General features: G+C 45.9%; 1 protein-coding gene across 1 annotated transcript in view; it reads right to left on the bottom strand.

Moving 5' to 3' along the window:
- Window positions 1-13,735, bottom strand: part of LOC143781260 (acid-sensing ion channel 1C-like) — a 230,182-nt gene that overhangs the window by 13,068 nt on the left and 203,379 nt on the right. Inside the window, exons 7-8 of the mRNA XM_077267758.1 lie at window positions 12,462-12,553; window positions 11,860-11,939 (exon numbers count right to left, since the gene is read on the bottom strand). Of these exons, the coding sequence (XP_077123873.1) occupies window positions 11,860-11,939; window positions 12,462-12,553 (172 nt within the window). The remainder of the gene's footprint in view (window positions 1-11,859; window positions 11,940-12,461; window positions 12,554-13,735) is intronic.

Here is a 13,735-nt window from a genome sequence, read left to right as displayed (position 1 = left end):
GCGGGTGAAATCGCTATTCACCCGCCGCTATTAACCTGTTAAATGCCGCTGTCAAACGCAGACAGCGGCATTTAACTACCGCATCCGGCCGTGCGGCCGGAAATGACGTCATCGCCGACCCCCGTCACATGGTCGGGGGTCGGCAATGCATCAGGAAGGTAACCATAGAGGTCCTTGAGACCTCTATGGTTACTGATCGCCGGTGGCTGTAAGCGCCCCCCTGTGGTCGGCGCTCACAGCACACCTGCATTTTAGCTACATAACAGCGATCTGATGATCGCTGTTATATAGCAGAGCCGATCAGGCTGTGCCTGCTTCTAGCCTCCCATGGAGGCTATTGAAGCATGGCAAAAGTGAAAAAAAAAAGTTTTTAAAAATGTGAAAAAAATATTAAAGATATAAAAGTTTAAATCACCCCCCTTTCGCCCCATCCTAAATAAAACAATAAAAAAAAAAAAAACTACACATATTTGGTATCGCCGCGTTCAGAATCGCCCAATCTATCAATAAAAAAAGCATTAACCTGATCGCTAAAGAGCGTAGCGAGAAAAAAATCAGAAACGCCAGAATTACGTTTTTTTGGTCGCCGCGACATTGCGTTAAAATGCAATAACGGGTGATCAAAAGAACGCACCTGCGCCGAAATTGGATCATTAAAAACATCAGCTCGGCACGCAAAAAATAAGCCCTCACCCGACCCGAGATCACGAAAAATGGAGACGCTACGAGTATCGGAAAACTGCACTTTTTTTTTTTTTTTTTTTAAGCAAAGTCACTACTAGTGTGGATGGAACAGCTGGAGGAACAAATTAGAGGTAGAACTTCGAGAGAGTCAATCTTGCCGAAAATCCCTCCAATAAAGGAAGCGATAGCATTCCTGGCAGACGCCTCTGTGGATTCGCTACGCCTAGCAGCCAGATCAGCCGGCCTAATAAACACAGCCCGGCGAGCACTCTGGTTAAAAAACTGGAAAGGGGACGCACAGGCAAAAGCAAAACTTTGTGCGATCCCCTGCCAGGGTGAGTTCCTTTTTGGGAAAACGTTGGATGAACTCCTGAATAAAGCGGGAGAAAGAAAGAAAGGCTTCCCTAATCAATCTCTTCCATCTTACAGGAGAGCCTTCAGAAGACGCCCCTTTACCAGAAACAAACCGTTTGAGACTCAAAGGGAGCGCTGGGAGACAAAGGATCCAAAACCAAAAGGTGCTCTGTTTAGCGGATCCTATAATACGAAGCGTAGCAAGTACCGCTGACCATGAAGTGGGTGGCAGATTCAAATTTTTCTTTCCTAAATGGAAACAAATAACATCTAGCCAATGGATTCTGGACATTATTCAATACGGTTTAAATCGTTTGATCGAATCCCTTGGGATTCTTTTGTAGTAACATCACCAAAGGGACGGGAGCAACAAAGGGCTCTGGAATCAGAGATCCTATCTCTTCTATCTAAAAGAGTCTTGATAGAGGTTCCCCAGGATCAAGAAGGGAAGGAGTTCTATTCCCCTTTATTTTTGATCAATAAACCAGATGGTTCATTCAGAACCATCATAAATCTCAAAAAATTAAATTCTTTTTTGCGTACCCATACTTTTAAAATGGAATCCATTAGTTCTACCATCAAGCTTTTGTTCCCTAGATGTGTCATGGCCGGGATAGACCTAAAAGATGCCTACTATCATCTTCCCATACATGCCGAACACCAGCAGTACCTAAGGGTAGCAGTCATCCTAGCGGGACAGGTTCGTCACTTTCAATACGTAGCAATGCCATTTGGGCTTTCTATGGCTCCTCGCATCTTCACGAAAGTGATATTAGAAGTGATGGCTCACCTACGCCAACGGGACACTTTGATAATACCCTACCTAGATGATTTTCTAGTAGTAGGAGATTCTATACCTCAATGTAAGATGCGATTATCTAATACGATCTCGTCCCTACAGGAGTTAGGTTGGATCGTCAACTTCGAAAAGTCCAGGCTGAATCCAGAAACCGTTCAAATATTTCTAGGAATCCAGCTAGACTCCGTAAGTCAGAAATGCTTCCTCCCACAGTCAAAAAGATTGACTATACAATCTAGAGGCAATGGACAACCCACACATGACACTAAGGAAAGCTATGTCCTTACTGGGATCATTATCCTCGTGTATCCCAGCCGTACCGTGGGCTCAATTTCATACCCGTTAATTACAGTATGAAGTATTGTCGGCTCAGGGAAAAGGACATCTGGAAAGTAAACTAACTCTTTCCAGAGATGTCATAGAATCCCTATCCTGGTGGCTAGATATGGAGCACCTTTCAAAGGGTGTGCCATGGATAATAGACCCGTCTAAGATAATTACCACCGACGCCAGCCCTATGGGGTGGGGTGCACATATGGAGGATAATATGGCCCAAGATATCTGGGATCAGGCAGAATTAACATGTTCTTTCAATTGGAAAGAATTAAGAGCGGTAGAATGCGCCTTAAATCATTTTCTTCCACAGATTCAAGGAGCACATGTAAGGGTTTTCTCGGACAATTCCACCACAGTGGCATATGTGAACCGTCAAGGTGGTACATGGTCAGGAAGTCTGATGACCATAGCAGCAGACATCTTCCAGCTAGCAGAGACTCATCTCCTATCCCTAACAGCCCTAAACATCAGAGGTGTAGAAAACATCAAAGCAGACTACCTCAGCCGAAACATGTTACGCCAAGGGGAATGGACCTTAAACAGAACCATATTCAGAATGATAACAAGAACATGGGGTATACCACAGATAGATCTGTTTGCCACCAGGGACAACAGACAAGTAAAAAGGTTCGCTTCCCTGAACTTCATGGATCATCCAGACATGTTGGACTCTCTTCACCACCCTTGGAAGTTCAAATTGGCATATGCCTTTCCTCCGATGTCTCTGATTCCACTAGTGATCAGAAAAATCAGGAGGGAACAAGCAAGGGTGATCCTCATTGCACCTTTTTGGCCAAAGAGACCATGGTTCTCTTGTCTCCAGAGCATGTGTCTATGCGACCCGTGGATTCTTCCATCAGACAAGGAACTGCTGTTCCAGGGCCCCTTTTTCCACCCCGAAGTGAAAGGTCTTCACTTGACGGCATTGTCACGATATGGTATGAAATATCATATAAGTTTAGTTCTCTTGCTAGCCTGCTGTGGGCTAAGCCCCCCTTCTTGGAGTGATTCTGCGGCAGCTTGTGGCTTCAAATACCTGACTTTCAGCTCACAAGCCCTCATCCCCCGCACCAAGGTATTTACGACCGGCATTTCCTGTAGTGGAAAGTGCCCAGCTTTAACTGGATTAGAAACTTCTAGAATCTTGAAAGTCTTTTGTTCTGTTTTTGGAAGATAGTAGGCAAATCGTTTAAGTTAAGACCACGAAAACATATATTTGTAATCTCCATCGAAGGATCTACCCATCACTCTAAACATGAGCTTTTAACTCCATCAGGTGAAGAAGTAGGGATTTATCTGTAAATATGTATCCCAGATAGGACATATTTGATCTCATTAGAATGCTCACGTTAATCCGAGATGAATGCTGGGTTTGATATGACTATGACATGTCCTGGAGCGAAGTTACGGGCATCAGATATATTTAATGCACAGTGAGTACCACTGACGAGGTACGAGGGGTTGGAAAAGCCAGCCCTTTCTGTGAGGTCACAGACTGTAGGTTTTAAGTTGCTGGCAGACTTTCAGGAGGCAGATTTGAGTTTTTACCTGAAGAGCCCAGAGTGCACGCCCTGATGCACTGGGATAGATGGAAAGTTCCCCTAGCCTGTTGCCTGCAATGCTTTGAACAACTGTAAGTGTTATTTCTCATGTTATTCACTGTTTTTTTTATAATTACCTTGTACATATTTGCAATTGTCTCTTTTGTAACATCTTTGTAAAATATTTTGATAAAGCACTGCCTACATTTTGTGGGGTATATTATTTCATGCCAGTTCTTTCTCCATGCTCTAAAAACGTACCCTAAGTCTCTGAAGGGAATTACGCTACTGTTTTGGGTTAGCTTCGGACCCGTGTAATTGAAGCTGGTGGCAGCACTACCGTGTGCAGGCCTTTGGGTGTTGTAGCGACTGCGGCTTGATAATTATTGTTCCTGCCTGAGCGGGAGTAGTTTATCGCTTCGCTGCAGCGTGCCCAATAGCCAGTACATAGCAGGCAGCCTTTCTGGCGACTAATTACCCTAGGTGCAGTACCTAACCTGACCTGATAGAAAGGGGGGCGCCAGAGAGCTGCAAGGTTTAAGTGGAACTGTAAGCGGGATACACAAATCCCTGCAGTTCATGGTATATGGAAGAGCAGTGGGATACCTAAAATAAGCCCCTGCTGTAAACTAAGAGGTCCCTAGCCTTGTGTGTGTTTTTTCATCACATTGTGGCAGTGGAGGGATAACTAAGATAAGCCCCCCTGCACATGTGATAGCCGTCTGTTGGTCTAAAGTCACCCCAATCCGTGACATATTGGTGACAGTGGTCAGGAATCCCTGTGGATTTCGTGACCAATTGGTGGCAGCGGCTAAGGGATCATGACAACTGGTGACAGTCACGGTGTGAGTCGTGACAGGCATGGAATTTGAGAGGCAACTATTAAGTTCGAGGGGGTTTTCAGTGGAACTAGTAAACACCCTTTTACTAAGTAGGAAAAGATCTACCACCCTAATATATATTACAACAAGCGGTACAGAGACCACACACAGAGTATAAGCCTTGCATAAATAATTTTTATTAATGGAGTAACATGAAAATACAACTCAAGAATAAATATTACTGAATAATAAAAGAACTACTGGATACCACATAACACAGGGAGTACTGTGACCAGCATCATCAATGCCATAGTAGAAAATGAATACTCATGACCTAAATGCTAATCATATGCGACCAATAAATATAAGGTTAGTGCAAACAAAAGAAGAGTCAATCTAAAGCAACAGCATTTACAGAAAGTGCAAAGTGCAGCAGTGTCCAAGTGGACCTATTAGAAGCGCATTAGCTGAACATATGCAATCTATGAATATAAGGTCTGTGCAAAAAAGAGACTAAATCTCAAACAGCAGCATTTACAAAAAGTGCAAAGTGCAACAATGTCCAAGTGGACCTATTGGAAATGCATTAACAAAAATAAGAGGTGAGCAAAACTTACAACTGAATGAAACAGGCACGATGCTGGTAACAGGAACTCCCCGACGCCCCAACGCACGTTTCGTGTTAACTTCTTCAGGAGGCGTGTTAACTGAAGAAGTTAACACGAAACGTGCGTTGGGGCGTCAGGGAGTTCCTGTTACCAGCATCGTGCCTGTTTCATTCAGTTGTAAGTTTTGCTCACCTCTTATTTTTGTATATCCTGCTCAGATACATGATGAGATGCCCCTCCCTATTCACCTCCTGAGACAGCGCGGCTCCCAAGCCGACTTCTGATGCATCTGTCTGGACAATGAACTCCTTGGTGAAGTCTGGTGTGACCAGAACTGGATGCCTACATATAGCCTGCTTCAGCTCCTGGAACGTCATCTCAGTGTCTTCAGACCACTTCACTAACGTCGACCTTGTGCCTTGAAGGAAGTCCGTCAATGGCGTGGAAATCATGGCGAACCTTGGGATAAACAGCCAGTAATAACCCACAATTCCAAGAAACTCTCTCACTTGCTTCTTGGATCGTGGTAGTGGCCATTTCTGGATTGCCTCAATCTTATTTGTCTGGGGCTTGATCTCTCCCCTCCCGACGACATAGCCTAGGTATTTGGCCTCTTCCTTTCCTACGGCACATTTCTTTGGATTGATGGTGAACCCCACATTACTCAACGCATCCAGAACAGCCTGTACCTTTGGTAGATGACTACCCCAGTCCGGGCTGAAGACCACAATGTCATCCAGGTAGGTGGCGGCATACTTCTTATGCAGAGCCAGCACTCGATCCATAACCCTCTGGAAGGTTGCTGGGGCCCCTTGTAGACCAAAAGGCATCCTGGTTTATTGGAAACACCCATCCGATGTCAAGAAAGCAGCCTTCTCCTTAGCACTCTGGTATATGGGGATCTGCCAATAGCCCTTCATCAGGATGAGGGTGGCAATGTACCTCACGGTCCCCAGTCTCTCAATGAGTTTGTCCACCCGGGGCATTGGATATGCATCCAATTTGAAGACCTCGTTCAGTTTGCGGTAAATTGCAGAACCGCCACTCTCCGTTAAGCTTCGGCACAAGGACTATGGGACTCGACCATCTGCTTTTCGACTCCTTGATCACCCCAAGGTCCAACATCCTCTTCACCTCATTGGCTATTACCTCCCGACGTGCTTCGGGAATTCAATATGTCCTGAGGTTCACCCTTACTTGAGGCTCCGTCAACACATCATGCTCTGCCACCTGCTTGCGCCCAGGCAACTCGGAGAACAGGTCACAGTTCTGCTGCAACAGTTCCCGACAGTGTTGTCTCTGGGCCTGTGTAAGAGTCTCTGCAACCAGATGCTTATACAGGTGTATGTGAACAGCGCAGCATGCAAGCCTCTATTGTGCTACAATATACCTGGCAACCACACCCTCCATGGATTGGAAGCCTAAATGTGGTTGTCTAATCGGTATTTTTGCACCTGTGTTGCCGCCATATTAACTACATGGGTCCACTGCATCCTGATATTGCATTTGTTTGGAGGCCTGGGCAGGTAAACATCTCTGCCTTTTTTCTGCTGTTTTTTAAATTTTTGGAGGATTTTTAAGTCCTCTTTTTGTGGTTTTGCTGTTTAGTAATCAGATAAGAGGCAAGTTCTGGTATGGGGGTACTGCTCAAAAGTGACAGGCAATGCTGGGCAGCGAAAGACTTTGCAACTCATCTCATGTCACTATTGGTGGACTACCGGATATCATGGAATTTGTTTCTGCCTGTACTTCCTGTGCAGGGAAAAAGACTCCCAGACAACTCCAGTCCGGACGACTTGTATCACTTCCTGTGCCTTCTGCGTTCTGACAGCACATCACCATGGACTTTATTACAGACCTCTCTGGATGCTCCGTCATCTGAGTAGTAGTGGATCGCTTCTCGAAGATTAGAGCTATGTGCAAACATCTAAATGTGGTGCTGGACTTCTCTCCTGCATACCACCCTCAATCCAACAGACAAGTGGCCAGGTTCTGGCCGCCAACTTCCTGCAGTATTTCAGGAATGTGCACCATGACGACTGGATCATCCTCTTACCCTGGGCGGAGTTCTCCTATAACAATCATGCAAGTGAGTCTTCTCCAAGTTCTCTGTTCTTCATTGTCTTTGGGCAACAGCCAGGAATCCTTCTTCCGATGTCGGCCTCTTGTGGTGTACCAGCAGCCGATGCTCTCACAAAGGATTTATTTAAAATCTCTGAGGACAGCAAAGCCACTCTGGAAAGATCATCTGAGCGTATGAAGAGGCATGCTGACTAAAAGACAGAAGAAACTTGGATCCACCTGGTTAGGAGATAAGGTGTGGCTATTTTCTAGGTACATCTGTCTCAAGATCCCATTCTATCCTATAAGTTGGGTTCTCGCTTCATTGGTCCCTTTGAAGTCATCAAGCAAATTAATGCCATGCCAACCTCATTATGTATACATAATTCCTTTCAAGTATCTCTACCCAAGCCAGTCATTTTGAGCCCCTTCTTCAAGGATCCTGGTGCTATACCTGCTCTCATCAGCTCAGAGGAAGCCTTTGAAGTAAAAAGTATACTTGCCATGAAGAAGGTGAGAGTAAACACCTTTTTCTTATTGGTTTGGAAAGGATTTGGTACTGAAGAAAGATCTTGGGAAACCAAAGAAAATATTCATGCCCCACTGCTACTACAGAGATTCCTCATGTGCTTGAAAAAGAGAGGGCGTAAGGTGGGGGGTACTGTTATGTGAGGACCGTTATCACTGCATGATCCCTCTTACTCCTCCCGGCAGTAACGTCAACATGCTCACCCATGCACTCGCTCTGCTCTGGTCCCCACCTTGTCGGTTTCCTCCAGGAACCTGTGCAAGGCAAGCAGGTCTCATGGGAGAGTGCTTAGAGTGCACACGCTCCCCCCCTGTTTCTTAAAAGGGCAGCACGCATACTTCTGAAAATGTCCCCAACCAATAGCTGGGAGACCTCAAGTATTTAAGGCACCCTCCCCTATAGGGAGGTGCCTAAGCAACATTAGTGATCAGTGAGTACACTTACTACTTCATTGTAAGGTCCCTGTATCTATGCTCCCTGAACCTAATCTTGTCCATCCTGTCTTAGCTTGGTCCTGTCCGTCCTGCTGAAACTGTTCCTGAACCTGTTTTGCCTATACCTAGCCTGCACCTGTCCAATCTGAACCTACTCTTGTGATCCTGCAACTGAGTCCGCCCTGTGTTCCTGAGGCTAATTCTAACCACACTATCAAGGGCTCCAGCTAAGAACCAGGTGGTCGCTTAGTTACGCCTCTCTAGACTCTCTCCGGTCTGTAGTGCAGTGGTTCCACAACCACCAGCATGACAAAGACACAGGCAGAGGGATATAAGAAATGGGGAGAGGATATCACATACAGGGAGCGGGATAAAAGGCACTGGGAAAAGGGACATAAGATTCGAGGAGAGGGACATAAGACATGGGGATGGATACAAGGCATGGAGAGAGGGTCAGAAGGCATGTGGAGAGGATCAGAAGGCATGGGGAGAGGGATTTAAGGCATAGGTAGATATTCTGAAGCCATCGGGAGAGGGATATAAGGCATGGATAGATGGTCATGAGCCATGGGGAGAGGGATATAAGCCATGGGAAGAGGGTCAGAAGGCATGGGGAGAGAGATATACGATACAGAGAGAGGTACATAAGAGCCAGGGAGAAAGCTTTTAAGACATAGAGTGAATAAAACATTGGTCAGACTCAGACAAGACTTAAAGTGAATAAGACATATCATGTATAGTCATGGGGTCTAAAAATTTGGGGAGGACAAGACATGAGGTAGATAAACATAGGGTGCAGCTCTGACTGTGAAATTTTAAGTAAAACCTAAATTCTTTGGCTAAGAAGTAGAGGTACTGTCACATGATGTCCCCTCACATGGTCCAGTACTGTCACATGATGTCCCCCTCACGTGGTCCAGTACTGTCACATGGTGCCCCCTCACATGACCCAGTACAGTCACATGATGTCTCCGTCACCTGGTCCAGTACAGTCACATGATATTCCCCTCATATGGCCCAGTACTGTCACATGATGCCCCCTCACATGGCCCAGTACTGTCACATGATGTCCACCTCACATGGTAATGTATAGTCACATGATGTCCCCCTCATGTGGCCCAGGACTGTCACATGATGTCCTCTTCACATGGTCCAGTACTGTCACATGATGTCCTCTTCACTTGGTCCAGTGCTATCACATGATGTCCCCTCACATGACCCAGTTTAGTCACATGATTTGCCTCTCATATGGTCCGGTACTATCACATGATGTCCCCCTCACATGGTCCCATACATTCACATGATGACCCCCTCACATGACCTAGTACTGTCACACGATGTCCCCCTCACATGGCCCAGTACTGTCACGTAAGGTCCTGTCACATGATGCCCCCATCAGATGGCCCAGTAATGTCACATGATGTCCCCCTTAAATGGCCAATTACTGTCATATAAGGCCCCCTTCACATGTTACTGTCAAATGATGTCCCCCTCACATGGCCCAGTACTGTCACATAACGTGCCACTAACATGGCCCAATACTGTCACATAATACCCCTTGACATGGCCCAGTACTGTCACATGATGTCCCCATCACATAGGCCGGTTATTCTCACATGATGTTCCCATCTCATCCTTACATGGGCCGGTTATTGTCACATGAAATCTCCCACACATCGGCCTGTTCTTTTCACATGATGTCCACCTCACATCGGTCTGTAGTTGTCACATAATGTCCCCCTCACATCGGTCTGTGCTTGCCACATGATTTCCCCCTCACATTGGCCAGTTATTGTCACATGATGTCCCCCTCACATCTGTCTGTTCTTGCCACATGATGTCTCCCTCACATGGGCCGGTTCTTGTCACATGATCTCCCCCTCACAACGGCCAGTTAATGTCACATGATGTCCCCCTTACATCGGTCTGTTCTTATCACATGATGTCTCTCTTACATGGACTGGTTTTTATCACATGATGTCTACCTAATATGGGTCGGTTATTGTCACATGATTTCTCCCTCACATCGGCAAGTTAATGTCACATGATATCACCTTCACATGGGCCAGTTATTGTCACATGATGTCCCCCTCACATGGTCCGGATACTATCACATGATGTCCCCCTCACATGGACCAGTACTATCACAAAATGTCTCCCTCACATCGGCCAGATATTGTCACATGATGTCCCCTTCACATCGGCCTGTACTTGTCACATGATGTCCCCCTCACATCAGCCTGTTATTTTCACATGGTCTGTCACATCAGTCTGTTCTTGTCACATGATATCCCTCTCACATGGCCCAGTACTGTCACATGTCTCCCTCCCATGGGACGGTTATTGTCACATGATGTCCCCCCTCAAATGGGACGGTTATTGTCACATGATGTCTCTCTCACATGGGCCCGTTAATATCACAAGATGCCCCCTTTACATGTGCTGGTTATTGTCACATGATATCTTCATCACATGGGCCGGCTATTGTCCCATGATGTTCCCCTCACATGGACCAGTACTATCACATCATGTTCCCCTTACATCAGCCGGTTATTGTCACATGATGTCCCCCTCACATCAGCCTGTATTTGTCACATGATGTCCCCCTCATATTGGCCTGTTCTTGTCACATGATGTTCCCCTCACATCAGCCTGTTCTTGTCACATGATGTCCCCCTCACATCAGCCTGTATTTGTCACATGATGTCCCCCTCATATTGGCCTGTTCTTGTCACATGATGTCCCCCTCACATCAGCCTGTTCTTGTCACATGATGTTCCCCTCACATCAGCCTGTTCTTGTCACATGATGTGCCCCTCACATCGGCCTGTTCTTTTAACATAATGTGCCCCTCACATCGGCCTGTTCTTGTCACATGATGTCCCCCTCACATCAGACTGTTCTTGTCACATGATGTCCCCCTCACATCGGCCTGTTCTTGTCACATGATGTGCCCCTCACATCGGCCTGTTCTTGTCACATGATGTCCCCCTCACATCAGACTGTTCTTGTCACATGATGTGCCCCTCACATCGGCCTGTTCTTGTCACATGATGTCCCCCTCACATCGGCCTGTTCTTGTCACATGATGTCCCCCTCACATCAGACTATTCTTGTCACATGATGTCCCCCTCACATCGGCCTTTTCTTGTCACATGATGTCCCCCTCACACCGGCCTTTTCTTGTCACATGATGTCCCCCTCACACCGGCCTGTTCTTGTCACATGATGTCCCCCTCACACCGGCCTGTTCTTGTCACATGATGTCCCCCTCACACCGGCCTTTTCTTGTCACATGATGTCCCCCTCACACCGGCCTGTTCTTGTCACATGATGTCCCCCTCACACCGGCCTGTTCTTGTCACATGATGTCCCCCTCACACCGGCCTTTTCTTGTCACATGATGTGCCCCTCACATCGGCCTTTTCTTGTCACATGATGTCCCCCTCACACCGGCCTTTTCTTGTCACATGATGTCCCCCTCACACCGGCCTTTTCTTGTCACATGATGTCCCCCTCACACCGGCCTGTTCTTGTCACATGATGTGCCCCTCACACCGGCCTTTTCTTGTCACATGATGTCCCCCTCACACCGGCCTGTTCTTGTCACATGATGTGCCCCTCACATGGGCCGGTACTTTCACATGGCTCAGCACACATTGGGGCTATAGGTGAGTGGTATCTAGTCTCACCTCATACAGGTAGTCAATGATTTCCAGGATGGTGAGGATACTGGCCCCAATGAACAAGCCCATTTGACCTCCAATGTCACCTGGAGACATAATTCATTCATTAGACAAAACAAACTTCACATGTGAATCTCATTCCTTAGGCCATGTGCAGCACCAAAAATGCCACACAAAAAATTTGTTAAAAAAAAGATAAACTCTTGGAAGACTATTCCTGTTCACCTTAATGTTAATCTATTTTACTCTTCATTTGCTCAGTTTTTTTTTTACTTTTTTTTTTATTTCAAGTTTTTAAAAATGCTTAGTGGAAAATACAATCGCACGTCCCTTCTCTAAATGACTCCTAATGGAATCTGCTCCAAACTAGGCATTGTCCAATCAAAAGACTGCAGAAGCACTTCAGGAAACAAAAAACGCCCTCAAAAATTCCTATGAATCGATGAATTGATTTCCATGTGAAAAATATGTAATTTTTCACCAACTTAAAAAATTCCATGTGCACCTACTGTAAGGATTGGCCTCCCCAGTCCCCATCTGGTCCCAGCCGTACTCTGCACATACACACGTTACCATGAATCTGCATTGCATTGAGTTCTGGGTCTCACCAAGCAAACCAGCGACTTCATAAGCCTTCTTCTGCTCAATCGTCTCATAATTCAGCGCTTCAAAGAAGATGTCCAAAACCAGAATGTTCTCCCTGAAACAAGAGGTACGAGCACAATTAAACGTTAGATGCGACAGTGATTTAGCACATGGACACTCAAACGTCTGTAAAATGGCACGGTGCCTCACCGTCATCTTCTAGCTCTAGGACATGGGTTCAAGTCCCACCAAGGACAACATCTGCACAGAGTTTACATGTTCTCTGCGTTTTTGTGAGGGTTTCCTCCAAACAAATAGTGATAGTGAATTATATTAAGAGCCCCAATGGGGGCAGGGATGTTAATGTCTAAAGAAGAATAAAATGCTGTCTGCAGGGAATGTAGGGAAAGAGAAGAGCTAAAGCCAGTAATGCTGTGAGGTTTGCAAAGGAGACCAAAAGCAATAAAAAAAGGATTTTGGGGTTATGTCAAAAGCAAAAGAAAAGTCAAAGATGCTATAGGATTTTTACAGGATGAAAAGAGTGAAGTGGTCAAAAATGATGTTGAGAAGCCAATCTTTTAAATTCCTATTTTGCATCTGTGTTCTCTAAGAAAGCAAATGTAACATCAACTGATCTTCACGGTGCCATTGAAGTACTAAACAAATCCACACTATCCATAAAAAGAGAGATGGTGAGGGAACACTTAGCTAATTTACATGAATTTACATCTCTTGGTCCAGATGAATTACATCCTAGGTGTGACGCTAGTCACTTCTCATGGCCAAGTCGTGAGCCAGAGTGGTTAGGGAGTCCAAGGTCAGAAGCCAGGCGGGGAGCGTCATAACAGAAGGAAGAGACAAAAGGGTAGTCAGGTAATGTTCCGAGGTCAGAAGCCAGGAGGGTACGTCATAAACAGAAGGAAGAGACAAAAGTGTAATCAGGTAACGTTCCGAGGTTAGAGTTATGGGAGGATAACGGATCAGAGCTGAAGGGTTTAAACAGGCGGGTAGTCAGAACAAAGTCCAAGGTCAGGCACCAGATCAAACATATAGAACTCAAGACACAGAGAGCACAGTACAAACCTCACAAGATGAATGTATGTCTGGCAGTGGTCTAGGAAATTCTGCTCAGTTAAGAAGCATGGCCATTATCGTAAGTGGAATAATGAACATATGAGACAGCCGACGCCTCACAGTCTCAGATTGGATAGTCGAGCTGTCAATCAACACAATGGCAGCTTGAGCACACCCCTATACCAAATTGGATGGCGGAGCTGTTGTCCCTATCCTCAAAACA

This window comes from Ranitomeya variabilis, chromosome 6 (assembly GCF_051348905.1).
Source record: "Ranitomeya variabilis isolate aRanVar5 chromosome 6, aRanVar5.hap1, whole genome shotgun sequence".
Taxonomy (NCBI): domain Eukaryota; kingdom Metazoa; phylum Chordata; class Amphibia; order Anura; family Dendrobatidae; genus Ranitomeya; species Ranitomeya variabilis.
The sequence above is the reverse complement of the archived record's forward strand: the minus strand, read 5'-3'. Positions and strand labels throughout refer to the sequence as shown.